Below are 17,808 nucleotides of genomic sequence, written 5' to 3'. Positions count from 1 at the left end.
TCCAAGACTATATTTATCTTTTTAAAAACCCTCATCAACTTGATGCAACAATATGTTGAAAGAATCCAAAATTTGGAATTCTCAAGATGAGTCTTATGCGCACAGTACTTATTACATTAGAGTGGCGGAAAACATGAAAAGGTAGATATCACTGTTATATTCAATTATTTTACAACCTGAAAACTTATTACTTAAATGTTTAACTCTAAATTATATATGGTAATAATAGATGGTGAAAATACTTAATGGTGACATCCACAGAGAACTCAAAAATAGTCTGGACGAGTGTATAACTGCTGCACCTCCCCAAATTACACTCAGATTTTCACTTTTGAAGTGTGTCTGTTTGTCATTTCTTTCACCGACGCCCTGACCACCCTGCACGCTTCTCTCAACCCTGAGGTGGCCTCATCGTCTACTGCTGTGCTGGTCCGCGGCATATAACACTTTCCCATCAAAACATTTTTTTTTTTTTTTGCTTTTTGGAGGGAGGAGTAATCTTAGAAATAACAAATAATTAAAGTCATGCTTCCTGAAATGGATTTTATTTTTCACAATCTTTGTCTCTGCTCAGGCAGGGACTCCTAAGTCCTCACATTCCATATAAAGTTTCTATTATAATCTCAGGTTTGAAGACATGAAAAAACTCAGACCCATTTGGGCCCTGGGACTTCCATAAATTCACAGCCAGTGGCAAAGCTAGATGACGATTCAGTTCCTCTGATCCTTAAAGAAAGGTGTTGTCATTCATAATTAAATTTTTATTAAGATTTATTCACAGCCTCTTTTTCACTGATTTTTTCATTTTTTTCTCATGTTCCTGCAGTATTATACTTGAAGTTTAGCCCAAATAATAATGCTGCAACCCTGAGAGCTGAAGCTTCCTTCCACTGCCATGAAATATTATTCTGATCTTGTTGTTGAAAAAAAGAAGCTATAACAGGAAAAATAATTCTGGAGTTAACCCTGAGAAGAAGACACCAGGGAGACTCTGCTTCTAATAGTTCTTTGCCTGGCTTTCCTCCAGTATCAGCTGGAAAATGTTTTTCCATTTCACTCCGTTAAACTAATTAAATAGACCACTTAGAAAATTCTATACATAGGTAAGCCTCTTCTTTTAAAAATGAAAACACCCCAGAGGTTTGGAGTTCCCAGGCATTCACACTTTAGGGTGAATGAATTTAGTCCCATTACAGGAATCATCTGCCTTCCCAGAAAGCCATTGAAGCAATCAAGAATAGTCTGATGTAAACAGAAAGCAAAGCCTCCTGGCTGATGGTTTGAGCCATCATTCTCTCTATGAGGTCATTCCCTCTTCCTGATTCCATTCTGGTCTCCTCAAATCAAGGAAGTGACCTGACCCGGGATGAATCCCAGAAGAACCCTGGATATTTACTTTAGGGACTCCTTCTTCCTCAGCTGTAACGCTTTCTTCTGTGTTTTTTCCTGAGCACCAAACAAGCGTGTGTGGGAACAGAAGTTCAACGACCGCCTGTACAGTGGTCCCCCAACAGCAAAACAACATAGATTAAAAACAACTGGTCCCTGAAGATCTGGGAAGCTAAATGAGTGGAAGAAACTGCATTTACATAGTTTAGTCTTTTCTGCTCAAGAAATTTACAAAAGGAATTCAGAGAAAGAAGACGAGCTCTTGCTTAATTCTGGACTTTCTGGCTACTCCCACTAACCCCAAAATGGGACAATTTGTTCGAACATCTACATAGAATGTGGAGCAATATGTTTTCTAATTCACGAATGGTTTACACTGCCACACTGTTCTTTTTATATCAAAACTTAATTTCAAATTATAGAAAGCAACCTCAAAGGTATTAAGCCCAGTTGATACAGCAGAAATAATTGAGAGCATAATATATACTTTTAGTCAACGGTTTTGATGATTGTTCTTCAGATGTAAAATAAAATCCAAGTAGCGTAAGTTGAACCTTTTACTATCCTATTTTTCTATAAAAGAAACATTCACAGGTATACAAACTAGGCAAGTTATTAAAAAAAAAAGATTTCAAGCCAAATGCCAGTTGTTTGTTCCTATCTGGAGACAGCAGCATCCAGTAAATTCAGGCCACAGTCTGACAGCTTCCTGAAACAATCCCCAGTATCATTAGAAGGAACAATAAAAAACAAAAAAGAAAAAAAGCCTCAAAAAATCAAGCTTGAGCTGATGTTTAAAGTTTACTGTGCATAAGCAATCATATTTACTATAAATCAGGTTATAAAATTTAATGTTCCAGGGTTTGAGGTAAACACATATTGAAAAAATAAGTATATCCATATGTGTGTTCACAATGCATATACATATATGCATACAGATGTATGCACATATGTGACTATATTTATAGTATAGGTATGTATTTTATTCATTTGGGTAAAGATTTATAAGGTGTAAGTTTTATTTATTTGAATGAGAATTTAATTTCCAGAGCCATTTTGTTAGTAAGGTTTTAGATGTAAGACTCTGGCACAAATTTGAGACAAATTTGTCTTTGGATGATCAGTTAATACAGAAGAACATTTTGGGGACTTCTCATAGCTAAAAACCCCATTGAGAGGGGAAGTAAATGAGAAGGTCATTATAGACTGAGCTCAGGAATACAGAGAGGAGAGGTACGTGCCCGAGTATAGCATACATTCTGCCCTCGTGGGTGACTGTCTTTTATCAGCAGCATCACTTGCATTGCTGATAAAATAGTTGGACTGAAACACCCTCTCCCGTTACCTCCACCTGCACCCCAAACTCAGAACTGCCAGGGGAGGGGGGCTCTGCCCTTCTCCTTAGCCGCCCACCAGGCAGCCTACTGAACGTGAGCATGGTATGCCCACAGCCACCAAAACCCTGTGGGATCCCTTCCAGCCAGAACTCTGTGTCCCCCTCAGCCTAGTCCCTGTCTTCTATCAAATCCAAGCCTTGCCTCTTTGTGAAGGTGACCCAACCAACTTCTCCAACCTCAATCATGGCTTCCCAATCCCCAACCCTGTAAGCTTAGGCCAACACCCCTGATTCAGAAATGGGCTATAGTCCCCAATTCACTTGCATTCATAAACTGCTTCTTCGGAACTTAAAATGTTTTCCTATAAAAGGATTATAACTTGTGATCAGGATCTCTAATATGACTCACCATATTGCTAAACTGTAATTCATTTAAATAAAAAGGAGAAAGGGGAGGAAACCTTCTCAAAATGTCATGCTAACTAACTTGGAAATCTATCCACCACCCAGAATGTGATTTTTTACTACACACCATGATCCACAACCCATGGTGAGAATGGAACAGTGAAACATGATCATGTTCTTTCTGCAGGCAAGAGAGGCCGAGGGCAACATGCGGGGGAAAGGGACCTGAGGTCTACACACACACTAGCCAGTGGTTCAAGAGACAGATAGGTCCTGACCTAGTTTTTCCTGCTTTTGGATCCTGAAACGCCTATAGCCTCTGTCCCATGCCATTTCCTTGGAATGAAGATCATGTGGCAACATGTTAAAAAAAAAAAAAAAAGGAGTTGCACTAGCAGGAGGATATTTTCAGGACAGATAGAGGAGTGAGAAGTATAATAGCTTGAGGAACACTTTCCCCTCCTGGGCACACACCCAAAGGGAGCCTCCCTCAGACCACTCTGGGCTGCCTGTTTCATGTGTGGACATCTGGACCAAAATAAGTGCCTATATTTAGTTCTGACAACTCTGGTTTTCCTCTATAGAAAGAGTAAAAGCTAAAGTTGAAATGTTGAAAGAAACTGATACACTTTTTTCTTTTGAAACTAGGAGCATGAGGATAATATCAAAGAGAGATGTTATCAATGTTAACAAAAGTCTTGTCTTTTTCATTTCCCAGCTATTATTCATCCTAAGAGATTGTCTCTAGGGTTCTTCGGGAGAGCTTGGTAAAACTAATAAGGGATGAGACCTTATTCTCTCACACTAAAATATCTAAGAGTGGAAATACTCCCCTGCCCTAGGACTTTAGATGTATGCCATTTTAAAATTTGTTGTCAGCATAATCAGTGAGCTTTTTTATAGCTATATTTATCTTTCACATATGACCATAAATGCTTTTCTATGCATTGACATATAATTTTGTAGTTGACAAACCCTTGGTATCACACCCCCGATGTTCTTTCAAAATTGTGAGCTGATTAATCATGCCTTCATAGTTTCCTTCCAGTCAGAACAAAGCTTAAAGTACTTACTCCCTTGAGAGCACACCATTCGCCAGGACTCCTTCATATCGACTTATCCCTTTGCTCTGAAGCACGCTGATCTGACCTCCTAGCTCATCTGCAATTATTCCTGCATGGATGGCAGCTTTGCACAATAAAGAGGTCTGAAAAACAGCAATATTATCATTCCTAGCTTACTAAAGAACATATTTAAAATACAGAGCGAGTTTTCTATTTTGTTATAACTTGTGGTCAGGATCCCTGGTTGACCTGTAAAATTGCTAAACTATGGGGAAGGAAAAAAGTTATCATCTCTCAAAATGACATCAGAGCTCCTATATTTATGCTACCATGGGAGCTTATTCACTAGCAAGGGAGAGAGGTGATTTACAAGTAGTGGTCCCAATGAACAACACATCCCAATAGCCATGCCCCTGAGACGTCACCTCCTCATGCTGACTCTTACCTGGCCTAGGTAGCTTACAATGTTCTGTTGCAGATAACATGGCCCAACCAACACATGTCCGATAAGTCACCTAAATTCTTCAAGCCCCAAAGGGTGAATCAAATGACTGCAGCCTCAGGCGTGATTCTAGGCAAGGAGTGCTTAAGAAATGATTGGCCCAAGCTGTTGACCCACAAACCTATTGGCAAATAAAATGACTGTGACTTTAAGCCACTAAGTGTTAGGGTACATGCTAAGCAGAAATACATAACTGACCAGTTTCTTATATTCTAAGATCATTTGAGAAGGTGAGTCTTCATTTTACAGTGAATTTAGAGATTAAACAAGGTATCAAAGCTACAATGGTAATGTCAGTTACAGAACACCAAACTTTGTAGATCTTAGACTGATAATGAACAACCCAGGGCCCATAAGATCCACCTCATTTCCTGGATGTCCTCTGAGAGGGTCGGCACCCAGCAAGCACTTGTGCTGCAGAGCTGCTGGCTGGTGTGGTTCTGCTGGAATTGACCAATTGGGAAGTGGGGCTGGAGAAGGAACTGGAACTTTTCTAGGAGGTGCCCAGGACCACAGGTTCCTATGAATGCAGACTGGTGTGGAAGGGTTTTAGGCAGACAGCCTGGAAACTGGGGGATGAGAAGGATCTTTTTCTAAATAAACTTTTACAGTGGCCCATAATGATTAATGTCAAAAAGAGAAAAGCGGCCTAATAAACCACAATTTATACAGCCTTAGTAAAATTGAGAACACTGTGATTTTCAATTTAGAGAGTTCATATTTCCCAAAGTAGATGAGTTTTGACAAAGTGAGTCAGTTTTGCAGTAACTTCCATCATGGCTAAAAAGGGGGAAGATTTCATGGCAGAGAAAAAAATACCGCAATTCTGAAACACAGATGCAGACATTACCCTTCCTGGTTTGGAAAGAGACTGGAGAGAAGAAATGAGAAAAAAAAAAAGTGCTCTTTAAGTAGCCAGATTGCACTTTGATTTTTCCTGAATTATCATTCATTACAAAGCTTTTTATCATGACTTTGGATTCTTGGGGTACAAAATGAAGGAAACAATCATAATAGGACTGAGTCCTGAATTTAAGTTCAAAAATTTTATTTTTTTATTATTTTTTAAAGATTTATTTTGCATACAAGAACTGGGGTACAGGCCAGAGATAAGGGGGGTGAGAGGAGTCACCAGAGACAGAGTGGGGAGCAGAACAGGCAGATTGACAGAAGTACACTGCTGAGGGGAGCAGCAGGCAAGTCATGTGGGTTGCTCCCTGGCCGGCTGGGGATTGAACCAGTGCTGCAGAGGCCGCAGATTGCTTCATAGTGCGGTGCTTAACCCCTGCGCCACCAGGGAGGCCCAAGTTCAAAAATTTTAGCTTGTCATCTCTCTGCCTTCAGTCACCTTACTGCTCTGCACCTGGTTTCCCAATTCATCCATACAATGAAAAGGCTAGTACCTTTTCTGTCACCCTGTGATTCTAAAGGTCACCCTATGTGCCTATTATAGGGTCCACACCGTCTGTGCCTCTCTCTCAAACCTAAAATGAAAAGCAAATCGGTGCAGTGGTCTGCTGGACAGCTATACCCCTGGGATCATGTCTTCCTTGGAATTCATTGGGGGTGGGGGAAGGAGCAGAGATGTGATGGTTTTCATCCCAAGAGCTCTGTTCTGTTTCACTAGACTTAGCATGTTCCAGGGCTTCCTTGGCTATAAGAGGTCAGGTTCACAGGTCAACAAGCAAGAGAACCTACCAGCATCACTGGCCAAAAAATATGCTTATCTTCTCAGAATCCCAGAGTTGAAGGGACCCAAGGGTATATACTCCTTTTAAGGAATTTATTTAATTGCAGCTCACATTTTCCTATATTAAATATAGACCACAGAATGTGTCTCTGAAACAATAACCACCAGATCTGGCTATTGCATCATTATGTTAAAATTATCAAGCTTTTCCAGGATTATTTCCTTGTAAAGAAATCCCTCTCTTACTCCACTAACTTAAATAATAAAATTGTTGTGCACTTAAGTTGGAACATTTTGGTATCAAATTAAAAATTTCACATTCATTAAATATGTTTTCTAAGAAACTCCCTTTTGAAGAATAGTATATACTTTGATGTTCTTGCTACTTTAAAGCCACATTGAGATGCAAAAATTTCAAATATTTAAAAATTTTAGTGATGAAAGTCAAATCACTGTTTTATGTTAATTAGTGAACTGCCTTAAGCTCAAATAATTTAAATGTAAATCTTCAGGGAAGGGAATTTAATGGGCAACTGAGAATACCACTCAGATGATTTACAAAATTGCAGGCTGACTGTATTAAGCCACAAAAGCTAGGCATGAGGTAAGACTAAAAGAACTTTCAAGGCAATGACCAAACCATTCTAGAACTACGCAATTTTCTTAAATCATCTTTTTAGGGAAAATCAACTTTGTCCTAAAAAATATTGACAAAGTATTGAGAGAAAATTAATACAAAAAGTAAATGTTTCTGATTGCATTAAATAAACATGAATAAGGTGCATGTTTAAAAATGTTCATGATGGTTAAATGCTAAACTGTAAAAATACATTCCTCATTCTACTATATAAATTGTTTTTATGTTGCTAGAGTCTTCACAATTGCCACAGTGATAACATTCTCTTACAAAAGTTAATCATAAAAATGTTAAAAAACAAAGAAATAAGTTTGTCACTTATATTGCCATCACTCAGAGGTAGCCACTCACCAAGACAATGTCTTTTGTGAGTATACAAAATAGGTCTAGTTTTTCTCCTTCTCCCAAACCAGGAATACATGGTATGCACTGTCCTTCTGTATTTTATGGTTATTTCCTAGAGTATTTTGGGGGAATAGAAAATTACTCAAGAGTTTGGTTAAGCAGTGTCTACTACTTAAAAGCAGATGGTATAGGCAGCTGACTTTGTGGAAGATGGCAAGAGAAAAACTGTTCTGAAGGCATATTTTTGGTTTCTAGGTGAGGCAAATCTCACCTAATTCACTTGTTCAGGCCATGCCACACATGCACCATGGTTGTAACATCTGCACTTAACACTTCAGTGGCTAGGTTATCATGATTTCTTGAGACACCCAATCCCATTTTGCACTGTTCTGTTATTGTTTATATGCAGCTCAAATTGGCCTTCCTATGATTTTCATCAACTGCTTCAACCTCTGCCTTTTGGAACTAAACAGAATGAACCAATTTTTTTTCTTTAAGACAACATATTTCTTCCCTGAGATAAAACACTTGTTCTGAAACCACATCTCTAGTAATTTATTTTACAGAACTTGTCACACAAACTTAGAGGATATATTTTGGTATTGCAAAGACGCTTCTAGTAAGGACTGGCTACAATTTTTCCTAAGATGAAGGCACTGGGGAAGAGACTATAAGATAAGCCCCATGATCTCTGCCTCCCAGCACTCCCTTATGTAATCTGTCTGGGCTTGGGTGACAACTGTGACTTCTTTTCTAGCAAACAGAATATGGTGCTGAGACACCGCACTCATGGTACTATTACATTATTGCAACCTGTCTTTCTAGAATACTCCCTTGCTAAGGAAGCCCCCCCCATTATTGGTTTCCAAGAAGCAAGTTGTGATATCAGAAAGGCTACGTGGCAGGGAGGTGAGAAGACTCCTCCAAAACTCAGGGAGAAACTGAGGTCCTCCATTACTGAACCTGCAAGTAACTCAATGCTGTCAACATCATGTGAACCAAGAACAAATCCTTTCCCAGAATGAGCCTCAGATGTGACTGCAACCCCAGGTGACCCCTTGTGACACCCTGAAGGTAACTTTGTGACACCCTGAAGCAGAAAATGCTAATGAGTTGCCAAACTCCTGAGCCACTGAACATGAAAGATGATTAAATGTGTTGTTTTAAGTCTCTGCATATGTGGGAATATTGTTACATAGCAATAACACTGAATATACACATGATATCAACATATACCAAGAAAGGTACTAGTCAGACCTCTTTGAAGAGTTTAGTTTTCAAAATGCAAATTTTCCCTCCAGGTAAAATCATTCTAAAAGCAAATCGTACAAAACCAGTTAGTCTGTCAAATAGAAAACCTGTTTGTTAGCAGTTGCAAATCATACTACTCAGATCCATCATGCAGAAAGCCATCTTACTTATGACAACAAGTTAGATTGCTCTGTCAGGAGGAGGCAAGATAAACATCTGAAATAAGAGAACACCAGGCTATTTCTCTTATTACATAGAACCTTACATTTCTGGTACTGGGCAGGAAAATAGTAAGTAAGAACTTTCCATTACTCTCAGTTAACTTTCTGAAGTCATTTAGGAGTAGTCTAGCCTAGTAGATGTTCAGGCTGAGGTAATATAAATCAATATATAAGTCATATGAATATCTTGTATCAATCTTATAAATAAAGACAATACATGAAAAAGGAAACAAACAGCAAAATAACAAACTCCACTGCTCCCAGAATCAGGACATGCTAAAAAGTAAAAACTAAAGTTCAGTTTTTCCCTATTGCTGGAAATGAATTATCAATCTGCAAGAATATGTCTATTTTCCCCAAGAAGACACATGTCAATAACTCTTACAATTCCATCATTAGTCAGATTTTCATATTCTTAATAATTCGAGTCAGTTTTCATAAGCTGTAAACTCAAGTATTTTAAATAGCTACATAAATTTAAAAAAAAAATCAGATACTAGACTTCAGGACAGGGAATCTATACACAGGGAAAAAATGAAGGGTTGTGTATCTGGAAATAAGACTCATCCTTTATAAAAACAATTTGTGAATTTATTTTCCTCTGGGAACAACGTATAACCAAGAGAGTCTCATAAAGCATAAAAAAACTGGGGTGCAAGGAGGGAGGGGAATAATATATAAGAACAGGCAGATGACTTTATTGGCCCTAGAAACCATGTCTCTACTGTGATGTGATGCGCATGACCTTGGCTCTCTTACATGAACCAACAGGAACATTAAAATAAAGAGATTAAATTATAAGAAACAGGATGATGTAATAAAAAATAGATGGAATTACAGGAATAGGTGTTCAAAGGGTTTTATTTACCATTTTATTTATAATATGCTTGATTGGAAATGCTAAAAATACAAATGAATGCATGAATTACCTTGGTTTTTACAGCCTTATTTCATTTATTCTCAGATAAGAATCAATTATCTACCTAAAGAATTTTATATATTATTGATTTTTATTTTGTAATGAATTATGGGAAAGCAACAAGTATCTACTCTTTTAAATTTCCTCCCTACCATAAAATTACTTACATCTCTATAGCCATCCACCACATTGCCAGAAATGTCTCCTGCTATGTCTCTACAACCAGCTGGGCAGAATTTGCTAGAAAAAGAAAATAAAATATTTATAATTTAATGAAATTATATTTAAATTCAAAAGTATTACATAAGATTTGAAAGTATTTTCTCTCCTGCTTTGAACATGGGGGGATATTTTGTTCTAATAACAAATCAGAAAACAGAAATCTAAAATGTTACTCTGAAGGCAAGTCTTTACAACAATTATTTGTTTTATATAAGGATTCATGATAATCTCTACTAAACAATGAGTTTCCCTAATGCATCTTAATTGATCACAAGATGTCTAAGACATATTTTAAGGGAGAAGATAAGTTTCTAAACATTAAAATAACATAACATAAAATACAGCATAAAATAAAACATAACATAAAATACAGCATAACTAAACATGAAATACAGCATGATCTTGTCTTTATAAAGAGAAATGCTTAACATACCCCAAAACTATGTTTTTTTGTGGCTAAAAAAAGACAAGAAAGAATTATCTCTGAATTCTCTCTAGGAGTAGGATTTTGGGAACTTTATTATTTTACTCTGTGATATCTAGATTCACTCTAATAGCACCAATCCAATAGGAAGATAAGAGAAGTTATCCATATAAATTTAAATAGTCTAGTGGCCACATTAAAATTTAAAAAGTAAAAAGAAATTGGCAAAATTAATACCTATAATATATTTTACTTAACCCAATATGTTCAAATTTTATTATTTTCACGTGTAATGAGCAGAAAAAATATTAATGACATATTTCCAGTCTTTTTTTCTGATATCTCCAAACTCTGCTGTGTATTTTGCATTTATAGCAAAACTCAACTTGGATTGGCCACAGTTTAAGTGCTTGTTAGCCACATGGCTAATGTTGGACAGTGATGATGTACATTAGATATGAATTACTTTCAATTAGAAAAGAAGGTGTATTTTTCAGCTTTATTGAGGTATAATTGACAAATAAAAGTATAAGATACAAAAATTGTAAGATACTTGAAGTGTACATCATGATTTTATATGTATACATTGTGAAAGGCTTTCTCTCAAATAGTTAACGCATTCATATATATTTTCACACACACACACCCCTATATATATTTGGTGAGAACATGTAAATTCTACTCTCAGCAAATTTTAATTACATATATTATTGCCAACTACAGTCACCATGTTACACATTAAGTTCTCAGACTTTATTCACCTTACAGCTGAAGGTCTGCATGATTTTATCAACCTCTTCCAATTTCCCCAACCTCCCCACCTAACCACTTTCTACTCTTCATTTCTATGCGGTTAGCTAAAAAAGGTTTATTTTAAAATTAGGATTCAATATATTTAGCAGTCATTTTTCAGAAACTTTCCAGAAACATGTCATGGAATATGGTATAGTTGAAGGAGTTTTGCATGATGTGACCCTGATTCTGCTATTACCTAGCTAGCTTTGTGACCTTCAATATTGCAGAAAATTCCCCTTAAATTCAGTTTCCTCATCTGTAGCTCTTTCAAACATCAACAGATAAATAAGTAATAAGGGACAGTTATATTTCTATGAAAAAAAAGGGCTAAAAAGAAAGTCAAAATATTATAAGAACATCGACAGCTTTGAAGATGAATGCCATATGCTCTGGCTTGTATATATACTACATTACAATAATGTTTACTTAAAAAAGAATGTAGCCGTCCAGATTCCAAAATAGCAGTTGTTTTTAGTTCATTTCCTTTTAGTTTCCTCCTGCTGACTTAGCAAATTAGATGTGCAGCCACATCCAATTATTGAAACTACCCAAATAAATGTTTCATAATCCTTTCCCATTGACTTCCTGGAGTCAGCTCTAATCAAGGAATTAAGAATAAAAATAACAGGAATTCTATTACAGTTTTACAATTCTTTATCCTAACTCAGAGCCAGATGTAATTCAAAATTCAGATTTTTTTTTTAATTTAGAAAAGTGAAACAGTGACAATGATGTTTGTGGTGTAAGACTCCAGTGAGACCTGAACGTATTAACAAAAACCTTAATATCTCTGCATCACATATATGAATAGTGCAAGCCAAGCATAGAATGACTAAATGTATACTTGTTAATTTAGTCTAAATTTGTTGTCAAATTGTTTCTTGCCACCAAATGTGTCTTCAAAAACATTTTGGCTTTGGCATGTTGAAACATTCACATTAGTCACTTATATCCTAAGTCCAGAGAGCTGTACGTGGCACTAAGAAAGCAGCACTCTAAAGAGTTGCAGTTGTTGATGTTGTTGATGATGATCTTCAGACCAGTGGGTTTCAACTGGGGGATGATTTTTGCAATTGGGAGACATTTGGCAATGTCTGGAGACATTTTGATTATCACCATTGGCAAGTAGAAGTTCAAGGCCAGGGATGCTGCTAACCATCCAATAATGCACAACTTTTCACAAAAAAGAACCACCCACCCCAACGTTTCAGTAGTGTCAAGTTGAAATCCAGCTCTGGACCCTTTCTGTATTGATGAGGAAACATACATCAGAGCGATTAAGTAGCATCCCAGGAGAAAAAATTTCATCTCCTTATTCTTACTAGGTTTCTCTAGGGAAAGACAAAATGAACCCCCTTCAAAAAATGAGAGAAGTTACTCTTAAATGCTGGCCAGGTTAAAATAAAAACCACTTAGACTCCATTTTGGCTCATGTAACTATAGAGCTCAGGGATCAGAAAACTGGCCCAGGGACCAAATGCAGACTTGTGCTTGTTTTATACAGCTTGTCAGAACACAGGCATGCTCATTTGTCTACAGCTGACTTTGTCCAATAGTAGCAACAGAAGCTGTATGAGTAGATGCAAGGGAGACTGGGCTATCCTGCAAACCTAAAATATTTACTATTGAATACTTGACAGAAAAGGTTTGCTCACCTCTGCTGTATAAGAAACTATTTCAAATATTCCTTGTTTTACAACTGAGGTGATTTTTAAAAATTAAGAATAAGGAACTTTATCTGGTTGACTATAAAGGAAAAAATGTACACTGACTGCAGCACAGCTAGGACACCTCTATTTACCTGTATTCTGTCTTCAAATAATGGTTGGCTCGTTCCAAACATGTTATTAAATCTGTCATAAATAAAGATAATTGCAATTAGTGGGGTGAATGGAAGTTAGGACACTCATACTCTAAAGACTTCTTCTGAAATAAAAAGAATTTTAAGCACTTATTTTTCTGTTGAAAAAATAAAAGTGAAATATCTTCTCCAGGATTTAATCAGTTTCCTTCATTTTTTCCCCTACCACCAATGATGGGGTTTTGTTTTTTTTTTTGCAATTGTGCAGTGAAATATAACAGAATCTATTTCCAGCAGAAAAAGCCAACATTGATTAGTAACTATCTACTATATGCCTACAAAGATTAAGATTATGTATATAACCTCCTCTGGCAGGCAGAAAACAATTTCAAAAGTCCAATGTGGTTCACAGTAAGATTCAGGAACATTTAAAAAATGCTCCTGTGGCATCTGAATGACCACAGATTCAGGAGTTTACTGAGAACATAGCCCATCATCTTTGATCTATCAGGTATAAAGATTTATAATAAAGATACTAAGATAGTGTGGATTTTGATGCATTTAGGATCAATCTAGCATATTTTCCAAAATGTCACATGCGTGCTACAGTAGTTTTCTCTAAGACTGCTAGGATTGCAGACCTAATTGACCAAGAGGGAAATAAATGGTGCCATCACCTTTCTCACATCATTTCTGTCTGAGAATAGAAACTTTGGGTATCTTAGTGATCCTGGGCAGATGTGAACTAGCTGCACTACAATCACAATGGGGTATAGGAGACCTGGATGGGGAGGACATTGGACATTTCCTCTCTCATCATTGTTCACACTTCCCTTCTCACCTGCTCATGTGTTGCCTCTGTGGTTAGGAAACTGTGTACAGTGACCTCAGCCTGCTTCTACTACAAGTCTCCTATGCGGGTGCACTCGTGTGTGTGTGTGCGTGTGTGTGTGTCCCCATTGGTTAAAAGTCTTATCCCTGGAGCTAGGAAAGAATTAGGAGAGGGCTTCAGATTCTTAGAAAAACTGAAATCAACCTTGTCATAAAAAAGTCAACTGATCAATCTAACATTATTATAAAAGTAGAGTTGACCTTGAACAACAGCGGAAGTTTGGGGTACCGACTCCCCACAGTCAAGTAAAATCCATGTCCGACCCATGGATTCCACATTTACAGATTCAACCAAGGTACCTATGTGGTTGGTTGAATTTGGGAATATAGAAACTGTGCACAGAAAAAAATTCATAAGTGACTCCAAAGTTTAAAGCACGTTGTTCAAGGGTCAACTTTATTCAGTTTCAGACCTAACTACTTACAAAACAGCATATTCCTCTCTTGTCTTACATCTTAATTCTGTAATGGAGGTAATAATTCTGTCCAGAGACAATGATAAGTTGCAAGAGGAATTCTTAAATAAAGGTTTACAGAGGTGTGTTGATTCTTCAGTTATACCTGGGTGGTCGCTGCTGGCATAGGTCAGCAAAAAACCCCGCCCAGAAATGTGGGATCCACTCTCAAATCGAACAGTCACTTCGCTTGTGTTCAGCCGGAGTTCTAAGGGCATGGTCATACTTCCACAATAGGGACCTGGGAACAAAGCAATTGTGTGGCACATTTCAAAATTTAAACTAGCACAAGAACTGGTATATGGCATTTTTGTCCTTACTTGTCATTTTTACCAGATAACATATTTGTAAGCTTCTCATTTTCACTCAACCAAAATTTTGCTTAACACTGACACTGATAATTAGAGACTGACTGTGAACTTGATTATACACACAATTCCAGGGATTAAAATGACTGAAATTAGTTCTTTGTGAACCCAAGAGATATGTTTTGGTTTTTGTAAAAGATGGCCGAAAAACACTGGTCAAATACATTAGGTAGCAAAGAAAGTTATCACAAAAATGATATTCTGGGGCCTCCTAAATTTGTTCAAAGAAACTAAAAAATTTCTTTTTCTCATGGAAGTTCCAGAATTAAAATATTGTCAAATATAGGGTAAAAAATTATTATTCTTATTATTCTCATACAGTTTACACTTTTCTCTCTCTTATGGTAATTTTTGGTTAATTTATAAAATCAATTTGACTTGTAAGATGAGGTTTAAAAAAACAGAATAGTTTTGAAAGGTATTTTGAAATACATCAGGATAAATTATGCAATTTAGAGCTTAATGCATTTAATAGAATAAGTTACTTGAGAAACAATTGGAAGTTCAATGAACTTTTAAAGGACAAAATAAGATTTGGAGCGAAAGAAAACAGGACCTTTTTAAGACTACTCAACTTAAAGTTGAGTTTGTAAATTGTCCTCGTGAAAGTCATGTATGCAAGACATTATAACTTCTATGACAATGGAATGAGAAAACAAATTTTGAAAAGAGGTTTTCTTCATTAACTTCTCCCAAAATAAAGTAATATGACAACAGTCAAGAGCAATAACAAAGACAGTATCAGGTTAAGGAAGGAGGAGGAGAAAAAAAAAGACCATGACAATTCAACTAGCCAAAACAAACATAAGGATCAAAAAGTTAAAAGATTCAGGACATCATGAACTAAATACCCCTCTCCTGGAGGAAGGGATTAGATTTCTCTTTTGCTCTGTCCAGGTCTCACCTCTGAAGATGTGACAGAAAAAGAGAGAAGTGTATATTTACCTTTATGTCCCAATCTCTGTTGTTCCCTATTGTTAAATTATAGTAAAATCCAAATGAAAATGAAGATGATCACTTTCCTCTATAGAACCACTTATAAAATTACTTGCAAATTACTTGCAATAATACATAGCATATGAGCACTATGTAAGCAGTACAGAAGCATCAAATAAATGAATAAATTAAAAGACAATATTAAATAGGCCTGTTTTTCTTCTAAACTGTTCCGTGTGGTTAGGAAGTTTCCCTCCATCACTTTATTGCCAGCAGCTTGTAAAGCACCTGCACGCAGCAGTCTTCCAAATTTCATTTGGACTGAAATGAAGTTGAATATTCTTTTTGCAACAGTCAGTTTTTATAAACCAATTCTGATTTAAAGATATATAAAATATTTAATCCTATCATTTTAAAATAGAAGAAGTCAGGAAGAAGTGTGAAGAAGCAAAAGAGGAAACGTAATCATTAGTATAATGGATATATAGATTTTTATGAACTAGTAATGCCCACAGGCATTATAGGGAGGCAATTTATATTAAATCCATTTTTGTCAAAGTAGAGTAACAAGCATTTTTGCCAAATTAAAATGAGTCATGTTACTGTGCTTGGTGTCTGCAATGGAGTCTCAATTTTTAAAAATATATTTTTTGCACAGATAAGTGAAGATACTTGCACTGTAAGCCCAAAAGTAAAAATGATAACTAGTAACTGGTTGCTATGAATGAACACTTTACCTTTTCTAAGAGGAAATGATAGCATATATACTAGAGCATTCCAGTAAGCTCTAATAAAAATCATAAGGTAAGCAGTTTAAATTATCTGTGAGAATTTCTTTGGAATTTTTTAAAAGATGTTATGAAAGACTAATTAATACAAAGTAAAAATAAAAATCAACAAGCAACTATAAACCAGAGACACACTATGGGGGTGGGGGGAGAGGGAAGGGGAGAGGAAGGTCTAGGGTCAAAATAAGGGGGGGTACAATTGTATGGGGAATATAACCAAAATGAAAATGCATACATTGTGCAAAAATGAAAAATGATGTAAGAATTATATAAAATAAAATATTAATTAAAATAAAATAAAATAATGAAAAGGCAAAAAAAGAGATGTTATAGAACAACTGAAAAGAAAGCCTGCACAATTTATGCTTTTTACACAAAAAGATAAGAGTACATGTCATCACACTATGTTGTTGTGCAATCAATATGCTTTCCCAAAAACACATCAATGTGGAAAACTAACTCGTCTGGGTCCTTCCAAATTCATGACAGCCATGTAAAAATTTCTGGAAGTTCAGAGAAAGAAAATGTCAACACACTCCTTTAATCATCCTTACCCACGGGACCAATCTCCCTCACATTCTTATAGATGTGCTAGAAAAATACAACTAAACCCTAAAGGAGATAGGAGATTCCCTCTTTACAGAAAGGCCATTATTAAGTTATTTTGAAAGGTTCATCGCAGTCACAACTATCACAATAGCTGGAGGCAGTTTTAGTCTAGGGTGGGGAACAGAAGTTGAGTATTGGCTGCTGTATCACCTAGGGCAAAACATCCAAATTATTGCCTGTCTGAAGGGCTCACAAACTGGAAGATAATAACTGTGTTTATGCTAAAAGGCAAAAGAAATGAAACAGAAAAATGTGACTGGCAGAGGGAAAAAATAATTAATGGGAACTCACTGAAAACTCCTGTAAGACTGTTCTAAGCAATGGTCTCAATTTTCAGCCAGACTTCCTGGAGGATGGTATCTTTTCTTACAAAAGCCTCTCTCCATCCATGGCTGCCCAAATGAATATCCTCCAACCTGACTTTTGAAAAGGGTCTGCAACTTGCATGTACACATTCACAAAGCCAGTTTCATTGGAAACCCGAGAGTTCAGTGACTGTGGCCACATGCACCATTCTGGGCAGTGTTCCTGGATGGGTAAACCTGTCTCAATTCACAGACTTCTTGAGTGGCTCAAGAATTTCAGCCAACCTAAAAATAGGACTCACACTCTGGCATAGATCTTTGCTTTACAGCGGGCAGTATGGTAAGTTTCACAGCACTTGAACTTGCTGTCGAACTTCCCACCTTCCCTCACCTCTCTCTCCTGCGAGGCAAGCTCCATCTTACTTCGCAGTCACACATTCCCACCAGACTGGGAC

The 17,808-nt window shown here is 36.7% G+C and overlaps 1 protein-coding gene across 1 annotated transcript in view; it reads right to left on the bottom strand.

Moving 5' to 3' along the window:
• Positions 1–17,808, bottom strand: part of DCBLD1 (discoidin, CUB and LCCL domain containing 1) — a 65,748-nt gene that overhangs the window by 13,327 nt on the left and 34,613 nt on the right. Inside the window, exons 3-6 of the mRNA XM_037520298.2 lie at positions 14,454–14,588; positions 13,002–13,053; positions 9,927–9,999; positions 4,204–4,337 (exon numbers count right to left, since the gene is read on the bottom strand). Of these exons, the coding sequence (XP_037376195.1) occupies positions 4,204–4,337; positions 9,927–9,999; positions 13,002–13,053; positions 14,454–14,588 (394 nt within the window). The remainder of the gene's footprint in view (positions 1–4,203; positions 4,338–9,926; positions 10,000–13,001; positions 13,054–14,453; positions 14,589–17,808) is intronic.

Source organism: Talpa occidentalis, unplaced genomic scaffold, assembly GCF_014898055.3.
Source record: "Talpa occidentalis isolate TD23 unplaced genomic scaffold, MPIMG_talOcc4v2.1 talOcc4.2, whole genome shotgun sequence".
Taxonomy (NCBI): Eukaryota; Metazoa; Chordata; class Mammalia; order Eulipotyphla; family Talpidae; genus Talpa; species Talpa occidentalis.
This window is presented reverse-complemented; position numbering and strand designations above follow the sequence as displayed.